The sequence below is a fragment of the Rhamphochromis longiceps genome, linkage group LG17 (assembly GCF_057381845.1).
Source record: "Rhamphochromis longiceps isolate RC_006_pf linkage group LG17, R_longiceps_female_GT1.1, whole genome shotgun sequence".
Classification (NCBI taxonomy): Eukaryota; Metazoa; Chordata; class Actinopteri; order Cichliformes; family Cichlidae; genus Rhamphochromis; species Rhamphochromis longiceps.
Window position 1 is genome coordinate 2,533,767 of NC_140573.1, and position 25,652 is coordinate 2,559,418.

Here is a 25,652-nt window from a genome sequence, read left to right on the forward strand (position 1 = left end):
CTTTGTCCCTACCTTTCACACGGATGTGGATTTCGACCAAAAAAACCCACATGTGGAGGAAAACATTATCGTGTCCTCTCTAAATCTAACATGGAATTAAACGTAAAGACAACGAGCTCGCAGGCGTTGCTGTCGTGTGGTAACGGAGGAGGTTTGGATGCTTTTTATTTCTTTCTGTTTTGTCAAAATGTCAGGAGAGTTGGACTGGGAAGAAGTACAGAGCCTAAACTGCACATTCGTACAGGAAAGCCAGCTTCTGTGTCAGTATTTTGTTGTAAAATACTAACTGTCTGTCAGACTATTTGAATATATGTAAGCAGCTACATGGAGTAATGAAAACTACACGTTTAGTTAAATCATTGCCAGCGTCATATAAACAAAGTTATTACCTAAAGACTTCGTGCAAACACGGTCCTAAAAAACTGCGGTCTTTGCTTTGACTTCAGAGCGCTGAGGCCCGATTTCCTCCTACTCGGTAAGTTTAGTGCCACAGTTCAGTGCTGTGACTCTGCAGGTCATGTTGAGTCCTTAATTGAAACGTAGTCGACCTTTATAACAAATAAACCCATCTTAGACTAATGGAAGTTAAAACAAAGTCCACGGATCACGTGTTTACAGCGTGGGGAAAAACATTTTTACTTATAAATAAACGGACAGTCTCTAATTGTGATGGTAGTTTTTGAATGTAGAGAAACATGTCAGCCACAAACGCAGACAAAGACTCCACACTGGGTAAAAGTGACTTCTTTCACTTAATGCCCCGTAAATCAGGTTATAATGTTTCTGCTATGTTTTGTTGGAGGTTTCTGTTGATGTCTGTCAGTTAGAGTAAAAGTGCCGTTAGAGACATTAGAGAAACCAATCTTCACACACCATGTCAAAGTCTGCATTTTCCTTTTCTGTTGTTTTTATTTATTTTTTGTCTATATTTGGACTCACATTATAAATTAGAGTGTGGTATGTCATCCAACTCTCCCCTGGGAGGACTGGGAAAGCACTGGGTGGGAGAAGGACATTTGGAGTATCCTCCCTGCTGCTGCTGTGACCCAACTTTGTGGTCCATCCAGATAGACTGATTGATGCCTGATTATTTCTCAGTTTGGCAACTTTCTCTGCAGCTTTCCAGATTTAGATTAATCATTGTGCTGACTAGAGTAAACCCAAATCTTAGCTACACAGAATGGTCATTTCACTAACTTTCTTAGGGACCTCTATCAGGGACGTGTTGCCACAACTGCTGTATTTAAAAGATTGAAAGGATTTCTACACATTAACCCACTCATGAGAAACGTGTCTTTCTTTTCCCGCAGTATAGGAGCATAAGTTTGGTCATGAGGAGTAACTGATCTGTGTGTTGTGCTGCTAGGTCTCAGTGAGAAGCTTCTCCTCAATCCAAAAGCTGGAAGATCACTGCAGACAGAGAGAGTCCCCAGAAGCAGCGGTGAGAATGTCAAGCATTCTTTTTAGTGACAAGTTGGTCGATGGTTGATCTACCAAAAAGCATAAGAGTGATGTTTAGTGATGTGTGTGTGTGTGCGGGTCTTTCCCTGTGAATCAGTTCTGGACCGGCTGCAGAGCTTCCTCCCTCAGATGGCGGAGGCCAACGAGAAGCTGAAAAGACAGATGGAGGAGGCTCCTGCTGGACGCTTTGACATAGAGAGTGTGGACGAGGCAGAGAGGGTCATAGAGATGGTGAGTATCGGCCTGCCGCTGAACCAGCTGCACTGCCACCATCTAGTGACGTACTGAACTGTGACATGGAACATAAAGGACTCTGCAGTAGAGAAGTGTTGGAGGTTAGGGCAGCTGGTCTCTGGGTAAATCTGGCAGCTCCTTTCATACAAGGGCTGCGTTATTCCAAAGAGGTCTGCTGTGTGTGACTGCTAGGACTGCAGCAATGCATCGAGTAACTCAAATAACTCGGTTACATGCATGCATATTTTTTTCTTACCTTTGTTTAAACTGGAACTCTGTAGAGCTCAGTCGTCACCATGTCAACACAATTAGACATGCAGCATGTGGGGGAAGTGTTACAGTACTGAGCCTTGTTTTTCCAACAGCAGCACACGACTAGGGGTGGGCGATATAAACGATATAAATTTGGCCAACGATAGAGATTTTGACTATACCGCTCTATCGTGATAGCGCATGTTGATGATGTCATCAAGCTGCGCCTGTTTTGGTTGAAAGCATCGCAGCGGCTACAACCATTATCATCTGCAAATTGTGGCGGGCGACAGTCATAGCAAAGAGATGAAGCACTTTTCAAATATGGGGAAAGCCGAAAACTGCATTTCCTCCACTTCCATAACGTTGATTCATTAATGTTGAATTCTCTCGCAGCTACTCTGTTCCCATGTTGTTGCAGTATATTAATAACTAACCTCGTATTGTGGATGAATGATCTCAGTTGTTCTCCTGACTGACGTTTGGCCCGTGTACAGCATCCTGCTATGCGACTGCATTTGTCCCTGACCACCAGAATCCCTCACTTTAACTTTTATCGAGTGGAAAAAAAGTTGGCGTTCATCCTCCAGCTTCACTGTGCTAATGTTATGCTAACATCGCTGTGTCGCTAGCAATCACGTAGCACATCATTATATACCAGGTAGTCCAACTTCAGTAACCCTGCGAACGCCACTGCTGTTTAGTTTTCTGTCTTCATTTATGTTGGAAGTGGTAGCAGAGCTGTACGTTTGAATTAGTTTCAAAAATCTCTGTCAGAACATGGTATGAAATGTTTAGGTGGAAACTAGCGAGCCAACTTCCTGTTAACTTCTAACTCCGTTAAATTTAATAAATTCTGTTTTCATGGATGCCTGGATGTTAAACTTCATTGTTACACCCGATAAAGCAGCAACGCTGATGATTTAATTAAAGATGAAAGAATTTAGACCGTTTTTAACTCTGTGTTCGTTTGACTTTGGGACCTGAAGTTGACGGAGTTTTGGACCCAGATTACTCCGAAGCTCCTCACTACGGCAGCCGTAATGCTCTGACCATCCATCAAGCAGTGCGGCTTACCAAAGTTGTACTAAAACATTTTTAACAGATTTCTGCCCAAATCGGTTCGAGGTCAGTAAGCACAACCAGAATTCATACATAAGGAACACTCTCGATTTTTGAGAAAATTAAAGGATTTTAAGTCCTTATAGTGTGGGAAATAGGTTATACAGAAGAAAAGAATATATCGCGATATATATCGTTACCGCACGTGCTTCAAATTATATCATGATAGAATTTTAGGCCCTATCGCCCAGCCCTACACACGACTTTAATCTTTGAACCATCATACTTTTATTCAACATTACAACTTAAGTGCAGTTCAGTTAGCATTAATTTACTGTTTTTGTCCTGTTCTTAATTCTTTCCTGCGTTTCCAAAACAAAAGTGAAAAACTGAAATCGACTCTATTAAGAGCTCCGTTTAAAGAATTCGGAGCACACGAGGAGAGTCGGTCTCTTATTTTGACAACAAAAAAGGCCCAAACTGTCTGTACTATTTATTACTTTCTATTAACGTCCATAAAGACAAGCATGATGGTGGCATCATCATTCTGTGTGTGCTCTTCTCAACACCCGGGGCAGAGATCGTTTCAGAACAGCTAACTGTCCCCAACAGCGCTGCAAAGATGTGAACGTGGCACACAAGCTGCCAAAATCCAGGTAGCCATGAGTTGTAACTGCTGCTGCAGACGCTTCCACGCAGCACTGAGTTAAGGCTCTGAACACTTTTGCAAATGACAAATTTTATTTGTTCTTCTGGTGGTGGATAAGTCTCAATCTACTGCTCATTTAATCAGTTTCTCTCCATTTAGCTGCTTTAAGTGCGTCTTTCACCAGTCGTGTAATTTTGTCCCCGTGTCCTCAGGATGTAGCACTCGTGGAGCTCAATGAGTCAGGTGACAGCGAGACGTCGGACTCTGAGGAGTCGGACTGCAGCGACGATGACGGCGAGGTCACAGAGCAGAACTTTAAACTGCCCGGAGACAAAGGCAAGAAAAAGAAAGTCAACATCCTGGTTCTGGACCAGCAGGGGGAGTAGACGAGTCAGACAGAGGGACCTTTAGTTTCTTTTCCATGGGAAACGTTTTGCCAACGAGATCCTCAGATGTCATGTCAGAGTTTCTTGTTTCTTTCAAACCTTCTTCACACACAGACAGCGGACAGAACAGCTGCTGCCTGTGGGAGTACAGTGAACACTGAAATGTGCACACAAACTGCCCATAGAGCCAGAACAAATGCTGGGAGTCTGCCCTGTGACCACGATGTCTGCATGCTGTGTTGTCTCCTCGTCCTCTGCTTCATGAACGTGAACACATCCTTGCATCAGTTTGGGCTTCAAACCGTTCACTTCAGCTCTCTGCTGAAGCAGGAAGTGAATTGTGAGTACAGATGGTAATGAAACAAAGCCTGCTCCACAACCAGCATTGAGTGAGTGACCCACCCCACATGGATGAATGATCCTGGATCCCATTGCAGATGCTGGCACTTGAACTGTGCAGCATATTGTCTTTGTCTCCGTGGATGCAGCATCCATCATTGGACCGTTTTACACCACATGAGGCGCCTGTTTCTTCTTTGTGTTTGTGGATACAGCAGGCTCACTGACAGCACTCGCCTGAGCAATATACTGTACCCTCATCATGTACCCAGTGTGACAAACAATGCTTAAAGTGCACAGCATAAAGCGCTCTCAGCTTTTAGAATCCGAGCCTCTGTGTATATTTGTTGTTTTCACTTCTGTTAAGAATTATATTTAAATTTTCCACAGATTCTCCTTTTTTGAAACAAGGCTGTGAATGTGATTTTGAACCAACTGAATAAAGTTTAATGATGACATTGAATGGTAATTTTTGTAAAAGCTGAAAACACAAAATGCCTAAAAAGTGCCCCCGAATGCATGTTTCACCCTGTGAGTGTCGCAGTCACAATGTTTGTATTCAACAGTTTTTAATGACTGATCATCAGATCGTGGTCCATCCTATAAAACACTGAAACGAGTGTTGCTGCGCAGCGCCTTTAATCAACGTCAGCATTACAAAGTCAAATGGACACCAAGCTTTCTGGAGCCTTACTGTTTATTGACACGATCGCTCTCATAAAGACTGAGAAACATTTGCATCGTAGCCCGCGCTGCCTTCACTGACAATGTGGCATAATTAGAAAATTAAGTTTACGACTTTGTCACATGATCGATGTATAAAACATCTGGCTGGTGTACTTTAATGAATAGAGAACACTACATAGTCCTGCTGCAGTTCACAAATACAAGGTCAAAATGTATCAAAGAGTCTTTTTAACCTGTTTAAAAAAGTATTTACACAGAAAGTGACGTTTGGACACCGAGTGGATGTGTCAGGATGTCTGAACGGGCGTGATGTAAACAGCTAAACTAACACTGACGTTAAATACTGGCTTAGCTCAGTTCTAATGCAGCACCCAGCTCGAGGCGGTTCATCACAGCTTAGAAATATCTCACATTGATTCTTTGACATTTTAAATTCAGCTGCTAAGCAACCATTTCAGGAAATCAGGATTGTTTGATGTGACGCAGCGAACCAAAGAAAATGACCCGAAACACGAGGAAAAGCTGAAAGGAACTTAAAACGTGACTTAACTGCTCTGGATTACACACTCCAGTCTCTGAGCTCTTATGTAGTTTGTTCTACCTAAAATCTGAAAGCTTAAAATCAGTTTATACATTGTTTTCATCGTTAACATTCATCAAAGATCTCTGGGTCTGATCAGAAACACAGAAAGGTTTACATTTACAGCCAAAGAGATCGACGTCTGTCCAAACAGCGATGTCCTGACCGCTGGCCTCAGTTTATCCTGCTTCTCACACGGTTTACGTGTCTTCTGTTTTCCTAGCCTTGTTCCAGAACTGTGTGCTGAGCACCGCTGATCAGGAAGCTTCCTGAAAATTTGTAAAGCTATTTTAATGCTGCTTTCTAGACTCAAACATCCCCATTTTTCGGACCAGTATGGATGTTTAATATTGCTATTTTGTTTGCAGCCTACACAAAGCTGCAGTATTCGTGGGTGAGTAAACGTGAGCCGAAAGGCATCCAGCACACACGGCACCCTGATGGCAGTACACAGATCAGGTGATCCAAGAATGAAAAACCAGAGAAAGGTAAAAAACATTTTAAAAGTACAGCCAGGAGCAGCTCGGCTCCTCAGGGACCAGCTGTGGAAACATGGCTGCAAAACAAAGAAGGCATGTTGTCCACCTCAAGGTCAACCAAGCTTTCCCCCATCACTCATACAGTACACATGCTCTGAACCATTTGCGCACGCACGCACACACACACACACTGAGTTCCTGTTCTTGTTCAGAGTTCATTGGGAGATTGTGAGCCTCAGTATTCCACTGTCACTGCTTTGGTCTTGAGATATTCCATGAGAGCATCCTCACCTGTGGACACAAACGACAACTTGTTAAAAGCTTGTGGGACAAAAGGTTTCCTACTTTAAAAAAAGGAGTTATAATAACGTCATATATTTACTTTGAATAACAGAAGCTTATCAGTAAGCGTGACCACCACGCCAGCTAGCATCAATTCAAAAGTCAGAATTGAAACAGCCCTACTCATGTAAATTTTGTATAACCTGTAAATTGTAAATACTGTAAAACCACTGTCATTTAATGGTCAGGCATTGCATCGCACAGCTACAAGCATTTCACCTCATGTCATACTGTGTATGGTTGTGTGTGTGACAAATAAAATTTGAATATAATATTAAATAAATGTAATAAATTCCAGTTGTCTTCTCACCGAGGTCTTTGCCAAAGCCTGACTGCTTGAAACCCCCAAAAGGTGAGGCAACATCAGTCTTGTTGTAGGTGTTCACAAACACGGTTCCAGCCTCCAGCCGCTCGCTCACATACATGGCCTTGTTAATGTCGCGCGTGAACACGCCTGAAGCCAGACCGTACTCCGTGTCATTGGCTCTCTGCAGCACGCCGTCCACATCTCTGGAGGTTGGAGGAAAAGAGCAGAGCGAGGATATGAAACACCGAGCCACGACTCTACGGTGTGATACTCGTTACCCTCGACTTACCCGTCCTTAAATTTGGACACCACCATGACGGGACCAAAGGACTCTTCTTTGGCGAGGAACATGTGGTCCTCCACATCAGTGAACACGGTGGGCTCCATGAAGAAACCTGAAGGAAGACGGGCGCCCATAATCACGCTCTGATGAACTGCGTTACAGCAGCTTTACTGTTTTATTTGACCTTTCTTGTTTTATGTCATTTTAAAAAATGAATTCGTGCTCCATGACTGAGCCCTGTCAGGTGCTTTTATTGTGACAGGCTCATAATGGATGTTGGAAAAATAGATTTGGTATCAATGACCATGTGAAAACTATAAATCTATACTGTGGTTTCAAGATTTCAAATAATAGTTTGTTTGAATATTCCATGATAAGGCCTGAATGTACTGATTCCACAGTCAGTGCTGGTGCAACCTAACTTGCTCATATATTAGAATCCGATTTGTGCTTTTTCTGCACCAACTTCATGCTCCCAGTTATTTGGCTGGTTTTTGAAAGAGAAACAATCTTTAGATGAGACATTAAATTGGTAATGAAAATCATCTTTCTGTTCTTACATGCAGTATTCAAGGACTAAAACAACAGAGGACGAGTGTAGCAGCCATTTAGCCTCCAGAGAAGGGCGTGTTCTACCTGGCCTGTCGACCCGTGTGCCTCCGTACACCAGTGTGGCTCCCTCCTTCACCCCGATCTCACAGTACTCCAGCAGCTTGTCCAAGTGGGCTTTGTGGTTCTGTGGGCCGTGGTCTGTGGAGCGATCCAGGGGGTCTCCGATCTTCATCTTCTTGATCTCCTCCACCTTTTAAGGAGAGGGTGTAAAGACAGGATTATGATTTTTCTGACAGCTAATAATGCCGGTTTGGCTTCTTCTGCTTCTTCTAAAGTCACATGATGGCTGTTTCGGCACTCACCACTCGGTCAATGAACTCGTCGTGTATGGACTCCTCCACAAAGAGACGGCCGGCAGCGATGCAGTTCTCGCCCTTGTTGAAAAACACCGAGCTCATGCCCTGTGAGGCAGCACGCACAAACACACAAGCATCAGTGTGCCATTTCAGTCACACTCTGTGGCGTTTCAGGATCTCACCAACACCAGAACCTTGAAAGGAACCGAACTGTCTCGTGATTATTCATAATTAATATTTATATGCACAACTAACTGGTCTACAAAATATCACAAATTGGTTCCCTGAGCGTTGTTCCCTCACCATGCGAACAGCCTTATCCATGTCGCAGTCACTGAAGATGAGGAGGGGGGACTTCCCCCCGAGCTCCAGAGAAACTTTCTTCAGATTACTGACTGCACAGCTGTGAGAGAGAGAGAGTAAAGTACTGTGCAGCTGTGGTGTGAGACCTGTAAGAGTCAGCCGGGTTTTACCTCTTCATGATCTGTTTGCCGATAGGCGTAGAGCCGGTGAAGCCCAGCTTGCGGATGTCTGGGTGCTCGGACAGACGCTGTCCAACCACGCCACCTGGAGGAGATCGAGAAGGTCACGTGACAGAGCCCAGGGGGATGACACAATCTTCCACATGTGCTGCAGTCAACTGGACACTTCTACACGTGCTGTGAGTAGTTCTGCCTACAGCTATTTCTAATGTTGTAGTCACAAAAATCCACACAGGCTGAAGGACAAACAAATGCTCCTTTTTCCCTGCTGTGATCGTACAGTTTTAGCTCTCCAGGCAAATAAAACGATGCAAATGAAGCACAGAGAGAAGGACTGAAGTGCTCACAGCGCTGATCTTTGAGAACTTTCCCTAAAGAAGGAATAACCAAAAAGAGCCTGTTTAAACTGTACAGATACTGTTCATTACCAGAGCCTGGTAAAATATTGATGACTCCTTTTGGGATGCCTGCCTTCACTGAAAGCTCAGCAAACTTTAGTGCCGTCAGTGGAGTGACCTGTAAATATCAAAAATAATCATTACAACACATAAAATGCCCAGGAAGAACTGAAACAGTACACAGCACGAGGAACAATGAACCCACCTGTGCAGGTTTGAGAACCAGCGTGTTTCCAGCTGCCAGGCAAGCTGCACTCTTCCACGCCAGCATCATGAGAGGGTAGTTCCACGGGATGACTATGGCACACACACTGTGACAGGAAATAAGCTCTTCAGTCAGTGAAATCCACAGAAATGTGTATACTGTCTAAATAGCTGAGGATAATTAGGTTCAGGTTAGTGAATGCAGAGCTTTTACCCCAGAGGCTCTTTCTTAGTGAAGGTCAGGTTGCGGTTGGGCCGGGCTTGGTTGATGGGAATCGTCTTACCCTGCAGAAAACAGACAGAGTGTGCTGAAGTGAAGAGCTTAGGTTGTGTGCCACTAACACACAAACCCTGAGAAACCTTCACCTACCTGGATCTTGTCACACCAGCCAGCAAAGTAACGGAAGGTTTGGATGGACATGCCGACATGTGTCTTGAGGGCCAGCGTGTACACGGCTCCTGAGTCGATGGACTCGATGGTGGCCAGCTCCTCCTGATGTTCCTCCATCAGGTCAGCAAGCCTGAAGGGAGGAGCTCGATGTTAACTCTCTATATCTATTCTATATCCGTGGAGAACCAATTCCAACAGTCTTAGAGAAGCCCATAAAGAGCCTGGGACAGTGGGACGATGCAGACCTCAGTGATACGTGGCAACTAGAACAGTTAAGGCAGAACTTGGCGGATGACCTCAGCGGATTAACAACACTGCACTCCCAGGGAAACTGAAGCTCTGGTGCTTCCAGTTTGGGTTATTACCCAGACTACTGTGGCCGTTGACAATGTACGAGGTCTCACTCAATCATGCCAATCGACTAGAGAGGCTAGTGAGCTCCTACGTTAAGAAGTGGCTCGGACTTCCCAAGTGCCCCAGCAGCGTTGGACTCTACAGCGACAGGATACTGTCATTGCCTATCTCTAGCCTGGTAGAGGAGTTTGAATGTGCACAAGTGAGGCTTGAGATGTCACTCACGGACTCCCGGGACCCCATAGTGAGAGGCACTGCTCCCACCCTAGCAACGGGGAGGAAGTGGACCCCGGCCACATCGGTGCTACAGGTGAAATCTGCTCTTCACCATCGTGACGTGGTGGGTCACGTCCAACAGGGCAGAGGAGGATTTGGTCTTGGCGCAGTAACACCTCAGTGGCAACAGGTATCTGTAACCGAACGTCGGGAAATGGTGGTGGCGGAGGTGCAGCGACAGGAGGAAACAGCCAGACATGCCAGAGCCATAGCGCTGGCCAAGCAGGGTCGCTGGATGAATTGGGAGAGTGTGGAAAAGAGGAAACTCTCATGGAGTGAAATCTGGGACATGGAGTCTAATAGACTAAGTTTCATCATCCGAGCGACATGCGATGTGCTGCCTTCCCCAATAAATCTGCAGCTGTGGTTTGGAAAGGACCCATCCTCCCCCCTGTGTACAGTCCCAGCAACATTCAAGCACATCTTGGTTGGTTGTAGGACTAGCCTTACTCAGGGCAGACACACATGGAGACACAACCAGGTTCTCAGGTGTCTAGCCGAGAAAGTTGAGCGCAAAAGAAAATCCATCAACGCTCAACCTTCACGAACCAAGAGGAGCGTCAGTTTTCATCAACATTTATCCAGGAAGGAGACAAGCCGAGGACGAGCCCCTCAACCCAGACCTGGGCCCGCTGAAGGTTGCCAGGGATTGGCAGATGCAAGTGGACTTGGATCAGAGGCTAATTTTTCCCGCAGAGATCATAACAACAATTTTGCGACCAGACCTCGTCCTTTGGTCTAACTCCTGAAAACTTGCGTACGTCATTGAGCTGACGGTACCATGGGAGGCAGCAATTGAGCGTAAGAAGCTGTGGTATGCCAACTTGGCAACACCCGATGAATCCAAGGTCCACTACTGACGATGTGTCCCAAATCTTAATATGATAATCTAGATCAGATTCTCCCCCAAACCCCCCCTCTCCACAGTTCTGATGTTTCTGCAACCCCAAAGTAATCCTCTAGAGGGAGGTACTCACCTGTAAAGAAGACTTCCTCTGTCTCTGGGGTTCATCTTGCCCCAGGGCCCATTTTCGTAAGCTTCTTTGGCAGCAGCCACAGCTCTGTCCACATCACCCACTGAGGCATAAGACACCTTACAGATCACCTGGTTGAAGGTTGAGATCGTCAAACATGATCCAGTGAACATGGCATGGAAAATCTGTGCATTGAGCATAGTGAGTGTGGTCATGTGACTCACGGATCCATCAGTGGGGCTGATGCTATCATAGGTCTTTCCATTTTCTGAATCCTCAAACTTGCCGTTGATGAAACACTGATATGGCATTTTCACTGTCATGTTGTTTACGTCTTTGGTTGCCTAGGTAACAATGGAGAAAACCCCAACTGGGTTTGAGTGACGGGATCTCCCCTCGTTACTTGATTGATTTTGCTTTAGCTCGGATTTAGACTCACATAATCAACGACGAGCTCCTCCTCCTGGTCCTCTCCTCGCAGCTTGCGGACAAACATCTGGATGAAGTCCTGGAATGTGGTGGCCATGTACACATCCTCGTTCTGTAGCTGCACGCCAGCACACTTCTGCTTCACCTCCTCAACCAGTCTGCACACAGTGAGGACAGCTCTTTATCACACACTGCGTTTTTACACGTTTATAAGCTTTTGTTTCTGCTTGGTGAACTCACATTCATGTTAACAACTAAAGGTGAGACACGCACACCAAGCTCCTGCTGTCTGGTTAAAGGGCGCGAGATATAAACCAATCACCTCGAATGTAATATCTCTGTTCATGTATTATTCACATATAAATGTGTGTGTTAAAGCTGCATTGTTGGCAGTGAGACTGGGTCAGGGTTTTTGTATTATCCAGACTGGTATCAGGAGACTCTCCAATTGCTACAATTCCATTCAATGCAATTCAGCTGTCAATTCAATTTTATTTATATGGCGCCAAATCACAACAGGACACTTAACATTACAAAAGCAGACATTTATGTGTGGTTACCCCAGGCAGACAGCCCTGAAAAAATGCAGCCAATCCATAAGTGGAAAAGAAAACAAAAAAACTGCAGTTCCTCTAGTGGCCACTAGAGGAACTGCACAAACACCCATGTTAAAATGCCCAAACACAGCATTAAAACCATGTTTGTAGTCCAGTATAAAAAGCTTTTAGGCTCTTTGGATAGTGTACCCCTTCATAACAGCTGTGAGGTGAATGATTTTTATTGCTAACACAAAAAAACATCTGTCAAATCTGACTGACAGATGTTCACACAGGGAGCTGTGGCCTCACTGCGCTGGTGCCTTGTGAAGCATTTTTAATGGAATTATCTGTGAAATAATGTGACTTCCTGTTTGGCTGAATCCATTCCAAAGACGCTGTGCTCTCGGAGAGTAAAATGATAGTATTTTATTACGTGCATCTCTGTGTTGGACTGTTTATGAACGCAGGTCCTCTAGTGGCCACTAGAGGAACTGCGTTCATAAACCAGAGGACTGTTTATGAACGCAGCTTGCTTATGAAGCCAACCAGCTAAACTCATGCTGAGGCTTCAAACTGCATCTGAAAGCAATTAATGATAACAGGGTGGCTATGTCCATTGTTTATATACAGTCTGTAGTGGTTTCCAATGTCCACAGTGGAAAAACCCCGACATATACAAACAAACACAATAACTGATATCAAAATGAAGATTTACTGGTCAGGTTGGAAAAGTCGGAAAAAGGTACTCTGGACTGAAACATCTGCTTTGAAATAACTTTTAAATGTAGAATTCAGTTATTGAATCAGAGCCTGAAATTATGCAGACTTTCTCTTTTTTGTGTGAAATGTGCACACAGTTGGTTTATCATGGTGTTTTCTTTATAAAAGCTATACTATGCATTTATTCTAGAGGTTACTTCTGATATAAGCCAGTATCTTTTACCCATAACAAATTTAAAGAAGGCGTTAGCTGCACAGTGTTCTGTATAGACTGTGTTTTTTTAAAGTGAATTCAGGATTTGAGCCCAAAGATCTGAGATTTTAAATGTGGCCTAAACTCAGTATAACGGAGCTGACTAGAAACTGAGCGTGCCATCTTCAGCACAACTTAAAATACATGACATAATTGTATCTGTAAAATGAAAAGACTGCTCCACCTGTGGATAACAAGAAGAGGTAAAACATTTCTGAGCAGTCCCTGCACTGATCCGTCTCACCTGACCACATCCATGGAGGCGGCGCCGGACTTGAAGAAGTCTGTGGTGTCCTCAATGGCTGGCACGTTGCTGAGGATGCCCTTCCAGATGTTCTGCAGTAAAAAAATGTTTTAAATGGCCTGATGTCTTTCATTTAAATCATTTACAGTCTATTGGGAGACAGCAGGCTAAAAAGAATCAGATAACACAGGGGTTCACTTGCCCTGATCTCCTCTGCCATTGTCTTCTCGTCATCGGTCAGCTCCACACTGGCGCTTTCTCCGGAAGAGAAATATTTGGAAGCAGGAATCATTTTCCCATCTTCAAACTGCAGGTTCTTCACTAGGAGCTGTGGCACAAACAGAGTAAAGATGAAACAGGCATGCTGGCAGTGCATTTGATTCAGTCAGCTGTGGTTGAGTTAACCTTATTGCCTCTGGAGTTCACTGTCTGATAGCTAATAGAGGCACCGACACACTCATCCAGCTCGGCTTTTGTTTGCTCTCAGTTATTTGTTTTATAAGGTCACTCACAGCTTTGCCGTCAGTTCCATACAGGACGAGCCCGTTTTTGGTGACACGAGCAGCCTGAGAAGCCCCCTCGATGTCCAGCGGCTGGCCCTCGGGTACAGACCCCCCCAACATGGAGGAGCCATAAAGGGTCACAGACTGAGGACAGACCCAGAGAAGATTTTAAAATACATCCAGAATGTTTGGTATTATCTTTGCTCAGTCATTCTGGAAAACACACCTGGCCATCAATGACCGTCCAAGCACCGGGGACTTTGTCGTGGCCACGGATCCAGTTGTGGATCGCCTCGGCTGGCTGTGCCAGATTCACCTGGGGGACACAAGAAGAAGCCAGTGTAAACAGTGCCTGAGCTACGTTTCCGAGAAAGAGAAGGAAGGTCAGCTGACGGCCTCCGATTTAGCAACACGTGGAAAAATGATGCTAGAAAACGAGACTGCTCCAGGAATAGCACATTTGTAATAGCTGCAAGCAAACATCTCTCCATGTGACAAATCAGGAAGCAGCTAAGATCAGCTCCACCTCGCGCTTTCACGTTACAGGGAGACCCACCCCAAACCAGTCTCACTTGCACAGCTAATAGGAAATTTCCAGTGAGAGAGTTATTACACTGAGCAGCTGTTCAGAGTACGAGCTGCATTTGTAAAGAGGGGTTAACTTGGGCTTGGTCGTATAAATGATAGACTCTATCAGTGTTTCTTGTAAGCTATTATAAAGCCGAACAACCCGACTCATACACAGTTGTTGTGCAGGAATAATATTCAGACCGTCATTCTGAAGGTCTGGATACACCCCTGATGGCAATCCAGACCCGATGCACGTTCCTGATATGATGTAGTGCCTGATCTCAGACTGCCGTCTAACGTTCACCTTGGCGTTGGATTTCTTCTGAATGCCTTCATAGCTCGCTCCTTCCTCTGGCTGAGGAGTCCGAGGGGCTTTTCCATCAGCAATGAGCTGCACAGACTCCACCTGCACCAAGAAACAGAGTCCAGGTGACAGCTCAGTGTTTCAGTTCAAACACAAGCACAAACATTGGGGTTGGTGGAGTAGTGCAATGTAGGTTTAGATGCTGAAGGTCCAAATGATTAGAACTAGTCCTTTTCATTATACTGAGGTCCATGTGATTACCATAGCCTTGATGCCCCCGGGGAAGAGGAAGCGGTTGTACAGTGTGTCCACAGTGTCATTGGGCTCGACATCACACTCGCGCTGCAGCAGGATGGGTCCGGTATCCAGTCCATCATCAGCCCAGAACACTGTGAAGCCGGCTTTCTTATCTCCATGGATCAGAGTCCTGGTGACATATAAAAGGGAAACAAAGAGCTGTGTCATTAAACAATTATATTTAGAACAGATAAAGGCTATAAAGTAGACCATTACAGTGTACTAACAGTTAATCCTGAAACCAGAAAAAACCACAATCAGGGAGCCCTTTAAAGGTGCAATACAGAGAAAGTGGGGAGAAGCCATCGTTAAGGTTGTATGGGCAACAGGTTTCTTATTAAAGGCAACTCAGCGCATTGACTGTGTGACATGACAGCTGTACTGCATGACAACTTTAACCATAAAGGTTCCACACAGAGACAAATTTGATTATCTTTGATTTATTGTTTCAGGGTGAGCATTTCTGCTAAACTGGCTCGTGCTCAGTTTGAAGTGTCAGCGCCTCTGCACGCGGAGAAAGCTAACCAGGAAAGGAAGGATTCCATAATGAGGAAGGTTTTATGGCACACCGCTCCACCACCAGCAAGCCCATAGCTTTTTTATGACAGTCAAACCAGGAAACACATCGACCCGACTGTGTTGTTCTATTACAGATGCATGCAGAGGTGCCCAGCGGTCTGTTAAATACCATATTTTACTGCCTGCTGAAATGTTACTAAGAAAATGTTCTCAACAGTCCTTTCCTTAAAACGATCGCTTTCTACTTAGAGAAAAATGGTGAGCAGTGTTTTTCTTTTTAATCAAAGTATGTTTATACATAACTACATTTATAGTTGCACTGAACAGTTTGAGCTTTGGACGGTTCTTAGCTAGCCTCTTTGCTAAGTTAAAGAAACTCGTGGGAAAGATTTCTGCAGAAAGCAACACCTATAACTCATGCTCCTGTTGAGCCAGCATTACATTATGGTGAGTCTCAGCCTTCGGCTTGGGCAAACTGTAACTGTCTCTGTGCTCTTTGTCGATCACTGATGTGCTGAAAATAAGTTCGAAACCTCACTTAACATGAGAGTTTGGGGTTTTTCATGAAGGAGGAGCTTGGAGACTTTTCCTTTCTTGGGTTGAGATTTGTTGTTGGAAGTAGAAGAGATAAGAAAGCCAGGCTGCTTCGAGTTTGAGGTCAAACATCGCAGGTTTAAACCTACCAGACCAGGGGTGGCAAACATAATTACACATGTCAGTTATTCATGGACTGTTTGCATGTTGGAGCCAAAGCTTCAGCACTGCTGGGAGTCCATACAGGCAAAGGTGGGCCAATCACATGCACAGACAGACTGGGATCGTACCATTACGTAAGGAAGGATGGGGGAAGACGTTCCAAAGGTTGCAGGTGTTTTGGCAAAGGCCAGGTGCACAAAGAGACGGATGAGTGTGTAAATGAGTCTCACAGGCCTGAATGTGCGCTTGAAGCCATTTATAATTCTTAACGTGTTTGATCTCTGCAAAAAAGCACAAGAATACATTTTGGACTTTTAACTGTATTTTCATGAGTTTTACAGCTTTTCCTACTGATAAACCCCTCCCACATGGCCATTCATGCTAAACAAGGCCATTAACAACAACAATTAACCTGTTGTTTATTGTTTAAGCCCCAACGCCCCCAGTACCGGGGGGGGGGACATCGGGTTTAATGGGATGTACCGCCAGATCTGTTATTTAAATATAGACGTGTGGTATCCACAGGAATGTCAGAATCTCAGCTAAAAGCGAATAAACCAATTTCAACAACAGATCAAGGAGCAGGCAAACAGCTTCTGCAAAAACATGTAATCAGGATACTTTATGGAAACAAAGTGTGGATCCCCTTGCTTCCATCACAATAATAATCGCACTTCCTGCACAGCTCTCTCTCTCTCTCTCAGTGAGCTCTGAGACCAGTTTCCCATCAACAATCGATGGAGATACTTTCTGCCTTATTGGGATTACTCGTTGTTGGTCGCTCTGTTTCTGTTGGGTCTTTTCCCCAAAATAACCTCTGACAAGACAGGAAGGCTCATTTCTTAAGCCTTCCTGTCTTTTGATAGGACAGAATATTTATATTCCTTATAATTAAATCCACTTTGTTCAGTGTACCAGTATCACCAGCATATCCCAAGCTGTCAAACAAACTCCTTTCGAACCCCCTTCTTTCTCACCAATTGATTGCTGAGGCTCCTCTGTGCAGGGGCAGGATGGAGGGGTGGTAGATGATGGAGCCATGCTTTGGGTGGTCGATGACGTTCATGGGGATGAACTGTGAGCAGAAGGGCATGACATTGAGCTCAGCACCCACCGCCTTGTAGGCATCCACCACTTCTGGGATGGGTTTCCCCTTAACCCGCCACCGTGGGAATTTGAACACAGGTGTCCCCTCTTTTTCTGCCGCCACCGCTAAGAGAAAAGAGGACATTTTAGGGATGCAGTCCTGAACGCCACGGCTTCATGGAGGTCCTGAGTAATGAGCTAAAAGTCTAAGTGTATGTCAGAAATTAAATACTGCAAGTTTAGAAAAGACAAAGACTATAAAATGGATTAAATCAGACAACGAATGAAAGGATGAGCTGGCTGCAAAGTGGCTTGCAGTTACACAGCTACTGTGGCAGGCAAAGTGTTTACAAAGTATGTCTTTGAAGAGATTTTGATGCACAGAAGGACATCAGATAATCTGTAAGGAGTGTGACTTAAAATTAAATTCCTGGAATAACTGGAGAAGACAACACTGGCACAGCTTAAGATGAAGGAAAACCACAGTCTGAAGACACTGTAAGTAAATAATGCATTTACAATCAGTTTATTATAAACTGTGACCAACAATATATTTTAATTTAACGTCAACCTTCATTTAAATATAAACCCTTTTGTTTTTAGCCGGAGAATAAAATAAAGAGATGGGAAGTGACATGGAACAAATGCCCCTGGTTGGCGGCCGCCGTGGGAACAGAGGAACAGTTGGTGTGTTGGAGTGTTTAAAAGTTAGGATAAAAAGATGCTGCATCATGTAACAGGGACACTGCTGCACTGGACTTTTGATTGTTCAACATATAACCCTTAAAAAGTCATTTTTCTGTCCTGATTAGATGTAAAAACATAAATATCCACTTGCTACACCAGAAACCTTTTACTTTTAAAATTAATTCCTTAAAATGTATCATGTCATTTATTTATTTAAACTTGGCTTTAAAGGCCCTTGAAGGCAATTTGAGATATTACAATTTGCATTTGTAATGTGCCGACTGTACTTCCTCAGGAGGCTGAGGTCTTTTAACATCTGCAGGAAGCTCCTGAGGATGTTTTACCAGTCGGTGGTTGCTGGAGTACTTTTCTATGCTGTGGTGTGCTGGGGGAGCAGCACAGCAAAGAAGGACTCATCCAGGCTGGAGAAACTGATCAGGAAGGCTAGCTCTGTGGTCGGCATGAAGCTGGACACTCTGGTGACAGTGGCAGAGAAAAGGACATTAAAGAAACTGATGGACATTATGAACAATGCTGGGCATCCTCTGCACACGGCCATAAACAATCAGAAGAGTCTGTTCAGTGACAGGTTGCTTCTCCCCAAGACAAGAACTAACAGACTTAAAAACTCCTTTGTCCCACACGCCATCAGACTGTTTAACTCCTCTCTGGAGGGGAGAGGGAGGGGAGACAGGAGGACAAAGGAGGGGGGAACAACTAAGCTGTAGTGCCTCTTCACCTCACTGTGCAATACCTTGTGCAATACTTTTTGTAAATAGTCAACAGTGCAATAGACTCAATACTTGAAATGTGCAATTCACTTGTATTTTTATTTTTTATTCCTATTTATTCTATTTATCCCCTTCGTATATTTTATTTATATTTGTCTCTGTATTTATATGTGTGTGTGTGTGTGTGTGTGTGTGTATATATATGATATTCTGTAACTTCTGTCGGTGCTGTGCTTTTTGGAAATCGAACTTCCCAGAGCAACCCACCCGAGGGATTAATAAAGTTCTATCTTATCTTATCTTAATCCTACAGACTATGCAAACAGTGATCGTCAGAGGCTCTTTTGCTCCTGGGCATTTGCCAACTTTGTCCCGCTGCTAATCTAGCACTAGCAAAGATTAGATAACACTAACTGAAATGTTCATTTCAATGTGAAAATCAACTTGTGGAGACTTGAAAGCTGCCTGAGAAGCGTGACATGTAAAAATTCATACATACTTGTTGCACATGCAATGAACTGCTCAGGATAATATATAAAAATGTTTAAGTGGCTTTGTGTGAAGATGCTTCAAAAGAAAAAGAAAAAACAGATTAACAGTGAGGTGTCGAGGAGGACTCTTTACGCTGCAACACAGCCTGTAATAAGTGCACCAGGTAAGCATGAGTACTCCCCTTCAGTCCTAAATCATGCTCATTACTTTACACGGATGCCACAAGATGCTAACAATGACACCACAAACTCTTATGAAAACTACTTCTGCCCAAAAGGATCCTTTAGTCTTCGTCCCCCCAACCCTTAACTGGTCACAGCAGATTGCGACCCCTCCATGAGCCTGGTGCTGTCAGAGGTTTCTTCCACTGTTGCTAAGTGCTTGCTCATAGTGGGTCATCTGAGGTTTTTTCTCCATTATCGTAGAAAGACTACTATACTATATTATTGTCAAAGGAGCTTGCAAAGAAAAGCGACTGGACTTCTTTAAGTTGCTTGAAGACGTTTCACCTCTCATCCGAGAAGCTTCTTCAGTTCTAAGGTCAAATGGTGGAGAGTCCCAGATATAAACCTAGTGGGAGTTTCCCCCCACAGAGGGACAAAAGGACCCCTGATGATCCTCTAATCGCCTGAGCCAAGGTGTGAAACTGGGTGTGGGTCCCAATCAGCCAGAGTTTCGGGTGTGTTCATTGTGAAACCTGGCCCCACCTTATCATGCGAATTCCTGAGGTCAGATGGCCCAGGATGTGAGTGGGCGTTAAGGCGTCTGGGAAGGGATCTCAAAACTATATAATATAATATAATATAATATAATATAATATAATATAATATAATATAATATAATATAATATAATATAATATAATATAATATCAAGCACCCTGAGGAGACTTTTGTTGTGATTTGGTGCTATGTAAGTCAAATTGAACTGAAAAAAACTCAAACATATACAAACAGTGGGATGATGCAATGTAGAGATCTGCTCCAGGTTATGAACCATAGAAGAAGAAATTAAGTTTTCAACAACAGGTGAAGCCAGGAGGCAGCAGATGATGCTCCGTGGTGAGACGGCATCACCAAAGCGCACCCTCCCTGTTGCAGACTTTTCACCTCAGAGTTACATCTCTGGGCCACACAGGGCCTCTCCTCACACAGACAATGGAGCCCCTATCCCGCAACTAATGCAGAATAAAGGCCTGTCTTTGTCCAGGAGCACTGTAGTCAACACGCATCTACCTCAGCTGCAGCACAGGCCTCTGGTGACCCACAGTTAGTACCAGGGACAGAGCTTCATCTCACCTACAGGCTGTTATTAGTTTTATGCAGATTCTAATTGTAATCTCTTTTATTTGTAATGTTATATGTGATTTCAAAGTTTACACAGTCTGATTAACACTGAACTTTAAATAGTAGTGCTGCTGTCACGTACAAGCATCTAAATGTTTAAGCATTACATGATCTAATCAGGGGCGAGGAAAAAGAAGTTTCCCTATTTGCAATAATAACTGAAAGGAGTAGCATAGCCTGCCCTTCATGTGAATTTATTACAGCACATTATTTTGATTTTACAGCCTACGTTTGTCGTAGTCTCAGCTGAACATTTGGCACTGCTAAATAGGGCTGCTCGATGTAACGATATATATCGGATGACGATATAAAAACATCTATCGTTTCATTTTACGCTGTCGTTTGTTTCGTGGTGTCACAAAATAAACGGTTTACGGCGATATTTTTCATGGTTCTGATGTCACTGTAGTGGCTGTATTCATTAGTTAAAGTTCTCTCTTTCTCTTATATTTAATATAACCACACTACGGATGGACAAGCGCCTGTTTTTATGCGTTGTCGTTAGCAACAACGAGGGTAAAACCATCGCGTGTCCGCTTGTTTATTTTCCACATAAACCTTTCACAATAAAGCTCAAGATCCTGTTGAGACTTTTCAAAATAAACTGAATCATGTGAAAGAGCAGATTATTTACGGATGAGAAGTAAAAAAGAGCCGCCAGGTGCTAAAAAATAAACCTTAGACTCAAACGTTAGAACAGGCTTCTCCCCGCAGCACGCCGTGTAATAAATACTCACAAAGAAAACGGCGCCGTTACAACTTATGTCTAAAAATGTATCGTTTCATGCATCGGTTAAAACACTCAACTCAGCTACACGACGCCCAGCAGGAAACACTTCACGCAAGTCGAGCTGCCCGAGATTCACAGAATTTACAGAAAATGTTACATTTGTGATTTATATCGTTATCGGACGATAGATGTCTGATATCGAGATATGAGATTTTGGTCATATCGCACAGCCCTACTGCTAAACTACCTACTGTTGGGTCTAAAGTCAGACCACGCTGATCCCAGAACTTATTCCCGTGAAAGAAAAACAAGGCAACGGCGATCGATCGTTTTACTTGCAAGGGAGGCCTTGTCGGTATCTCAGCTCATCACAAATAACCTCTCTCTCTCTCGGCCCCCTCTCGCTCCCTTTTATTGACAACGTTCACACAATAAACAATAGTTTACAACACATACCTTCCCCCGTAACCCCCCTTGGTTACAAAGACAAGGCACTGGGTGTGTGTGTGTGTGTGTGTGTGTGTGTGTGTGTGTGTGTGTGTGTGTGTGTGTGTGTGTGTTCCTGCTGATCAAAGGGTCATATAACATAAAAGCACAGTAGGAACATCCTTGGTCATAAAGAGGGTAGTCTCCCCACACCCTAGATGGTTCACCCTAGATAACACAGTGAAGCCATACAAAGGGGAGGAGGTTTGCTAACATCAAACAAGGGTGTTACTGTGATAAAAACACTACCACCCCCCCTCCCAGAATCTTAAGGATCTGGGGAGGGGAGGACAGAAAGAATTCTTTAATACTATGTACAAATGGTAAACATAAAAATGACAAACATTTAACATTTCAACTTAACACCTACTCAGCACCAAACAGACGAAAACACAACTGAAGAGCTCAGGAATTAAAATAGAAGCTAGAACTAGACCTGTATTCTTAAGGTGGATCCAAACACCTCTTTTAGATAATTATGGGTTACATGAACAAACTTTAAGTTCCTCCACTTCTACAAAGTGTGACACAAACTGACTCAAACCTTTGTGGCGAGGCTCTTTGAAAAGCCACGACTCTGTTAGCGATTGGAGACAAAATTCAAAGTGTTTCGAAAAGAAGAGAAAACAGGCTTTATGGGGATATTATTCTATCAGTAGCACAAAGCCTTCACAAGGTACTAGAGTCTGAACACAGGCAGAAACGCAGCTCTGGCTAGATTTCTAAAGGTTCCTATAAGATGAGAATTAATTTGTAATTTTACGGCCAAAATGACAAAACAAGCCCAGGCAGCCTGTTTGATAGTTGGGTTGATAATGAAACATTTCCTTGTACTGTAGAACACAACGCTTTTCCATCGTTCTTAGGTGTTTATTTTACCAACTGAAGAAGTAGTGACTCCAAATGCCCCACTATTAAAAATAATAATAGCAAACTGGGAGGACAAGAAGACAGCAATGTTGAAAGTTTGGTATCTGACATGTCAGAGAGAAACCTGTGAATGAACAGGAAACTTACCCAGGGGGTCAGCCTTGCCATCCTTGTCAGGGACCGTGAACACACCCACCACCTTGTGCCCCTGCTTCCTCAGGTTGCTGTAGACCTCCTGACCAAACAGGCTCTGGCCAATAATTGCTAGCTTTAACTTGTTCTGGTAATGATGCTGTAAAGGGAGCAAAAACACACAAGTTTCAACTTCACTGAAAGCACATCAGACATACTGGAAACACTGCAAATGCTCATGCCCTAGTCTTTCTGCAGAAGAAGACTTTAGACACTTCACTACAGTTCAATAGATTTTATGCAACTTCCAGTAAGCAGTTATTTTACTTTGACCTACAGTACTGTGCAAAGGTCTTAAGCCACACCTCTTTTCTCTTGGAAAACTGGCAAAAATAGTTGTAACAAATTTGTAAACATAAATAGAAAAAAACAGTTGTGTGGAAGAAACAGGAAAGCCAATATTTGGTAGGAACACCTTTATTCTTCAACACAGCCTGAACTCGCTTAGGCAGGAATTCTTGTATGTCGTTAAATAATCATCAGTAATTGTTCTCTACGCTTCATGAAAGATATTCCAAAGCTCTTCTTTGGAGGCGGGTTTCCTTTAGTTCTGTTCTCGGTCATGATGAAGTTAAACCTCTTCAACAACAACAATCAGAAGAAGAATCAGGAGGAGAAGAAGGCGGTGGCCCAGGCTCTGGGACGGCCCATCCATGACTGATAGTGTGTTTAATATCCAGTATATGTCGTGTGCGAGGGATCATGAAAAATGAAGCTGTTCCCAGGCACTTCCCAGATGTGACCGCACGCTGGACCAAACTCTGACAGTACTTTGTGTCCACCGGCTGGAACGCAGCCCCGAGTATTTTAAACATGACTGAATACTCACCTCTGTATATACTGACTAAAGTTTGAGCAAAAATCTCCAATCTGTATTCATCCTCCACAATTACTGTCAGTCCAGTTCTTGCATACTTCATCCTTTTCTCCCTGTTTTCCATCCTTAACAATGGATTCCTGACAGCCACGATTCCACTGAGACTATTTCTCATCAGGTTTATGAAAACAGTAGACGAACCAACTGCAGGGCAGGCGCACTATTAGGTGCTGTGTGCAGGATTTGATCATTTTCTTACAGAACTAACATTCAGATATTGGTCATCTGCTGCAGATACTCTTTTATGCCTGCTTGTTCTTCTTTTGTCCTCCAGTTGTCTTGTTTTTTAAGAACACAGTGCACCTACAGAGATATCCCACTTCTCTGGCTAACAGCTGTTTGGGAACCACCTTGTTGGTGCAACATACTCTTTTATGCCTAAACATGCAGTTTAAAATGGGTTCAACCATTCTTCTCTTGAATTTGGTCCTTTGTCCATGCCTGACTGATTCAAGTTGACAAACAAAGTGCTCTGAAAATGGTCAGGTTTAATGACTGGACTGAAAATGAGTAAAAATGTGGCCAATGTCCAAAGAAGGACTTTGAAAGACCTCCAAAGAGCCTGGAAAACTATAACTCAAGACCACTTTAAAACTTTTTGAAAGCAAAATATAAAGAAACGATGGCGAGCTCACAAGTTTTAACAGCACAGCAGTTTCTGATTAAACTGACAGTCAAACTGGGGCAGCAGAAACCTCTTTGCTTCTGTTTCCCATAATATAACTTTTCACAACCAGGGCAAATGTCCGTCATCATTAAGCTTTTTTTCCCTGAAGTTACATATTATTGACTTTTTGTCAGACCCTTGTAATATTTTATTTTACACCTGTTCATTGCATATGTGAGAAATCCTTAAATCTCAACCTTCCTTGGCGGTCTTAGTGGCCTTTAACTCTGTTATTGGCTAAAGGCAGCTCAGAGAAAAGCTATTGGCTGATGAAGATTACAACCCTTACCCAGCAGTGACAAGTGCATGCCAGAACCTCCCCCTCATGTGTTAAGCATGGAGGTTTCAGGTTTCCCATGCACATATGTAAGATCCTGTCAAGTGCACATTTGACAGGTCTGGCTGCTGCTGCACAGCAACTTCCAAGCGACACGGTAAATAGATAAGAAATGAAAGAGCCCGTCTGATGCTGCCTCTTTCAGCCCAGCAGGGTCGTAAGTAAGCCGGGCTCCAGCCAGTACACTGTGAGCCTCCTGTGATGATGATGCAACTCCTCCAGATATTGTACAGTAAAGGCCAGCTCCGTCCGAGCGCGCAGCGGGAGGAACAGAGGAGGAGGGCGCCGTTGACACCGTAACGTGGCAAAGTGTGCACCATCTTTTCCCGTGTTGGCTGAAAATACAGCAGCTGAGTGACTTACTAAGAATGAGTGCAGTCAGACCCGAGCCTGGCTCAGTCCTCCTCATGACCCGCAGACCGCTGCATGCGTTCAGCGCTACACAGACACATTTAGAGAAACGATGTTCGCGCAATCAGAGCAGCTCACGCATCAAACCCCGGTGATTGTTTGCAACGTTACTCACGGATGAAGTGGAGAATTTCCTCAAGACTTGACTCGCCGTCCACAACATAATGGCGCTGTTGTTTGTTTTTAATCTATATGCGCGCGCGTGTGTTCAATGCAATAGAAACGACAATAAATCGAGACGCTGCCGGATGTTCAGAGCCCCCAGCTGAGGTAGGCGCGCTCCTGTCTTCACACGCTGCACCTTATGCTGCCCGTGTGAGCCAGACTCAGCGGCGGACCGTGGTGTGGGCTCGTCACAGCCAGCTTATACTCGACGGCAGCAGACGCGGTACGTCCTGCCTACTGTACCGGACGTGCGCGTTCCCGTGGTGCTTATTTTACCTCCTTGCCGGCGCGGTCACGCGTGGGAATTCGTCCTTCTCATGGTTATTGGTCATTGAGCTCGTTATACGTTGCTTTAGTCTGGGATTGTGAATGACTTAAGCGAATTATACATACATGTTCATAGTATACATACATGTTTATCTCTGTGTAGATTCAGTTACTGTCATAAATTCTGC

The 25,652-nt window shown here is 44.0% G+C and overlaps 2 protein-coding genes across 2 annotated transcripts; one reads left to right on the forward strand and one right to left on the reverse strand.

Annotated features, from left to right (window-relative positions):
• On the forward strand, positions 1-4,841 carry nopchap1 (NOP protein chaperone 1). The gene is made up of 4 exons (XM_085387882.1): positions 1-151; positions 1,367-1,441; positions 1,559-1,692; positions 3,871-4,841. Exons 1-4 carry the CDS (start codon positions 91-93, stop codon positions 4,042-4,044), a joined length of 444 nt encoding a protein of 147 aa, XP_085244008.1. The 5' UTR covers positions 1-90; the 3' UTR covers positions 4,045-4,841.
• Positions 4,842-5,661: 820 nt separating this feature from the next.
• On the reverse strand, positions 5,662-25,394 carry aldh1l2 (aldehyde dehydrogenase 1 family, member L2). Its single transcript, XM_085387881.1, has 23 exons — positions 25,148-25,394; positions 22,696-22,840; positions 17,100-17,334; positions 14,872-15,037; positions 14,611-14,712; positions 13,963-14,052; positions 13,746-13,880; positions 13,436-13,561; positions 13,234-13,325; positions 11,488-11,635; positions 11,273-11,392; positions 11,052-11,179; positions 9,424-9,574; positions 9,268-9,338; positions 9,055-9,160; positions 8,880-8,967; positions 8,443-8,536; positions 8,273-8,372; positions 7,976-8,074; positions 7,698-7,863; positions 7,068-7,173; positions 6,782-6,981; positions 5,662-6,420 (listed from the first exon to the last, which is right to left on the reverse strand). The coding sequence occupies exons 1-23, from the start codon at positions 25,193-25,195 to the stop codon at positions 6,365-6,367; spliced, it is 2,772 nt and encodes a 923-aa protein (XP_085244007.1). The 5' UTR covers positions 25,196-25,394; the 3' UTR covers positions 5,662-6,364.
• Between the last annotated feature and the right edge of the window lie 258 nt (positions 25,395-25,652).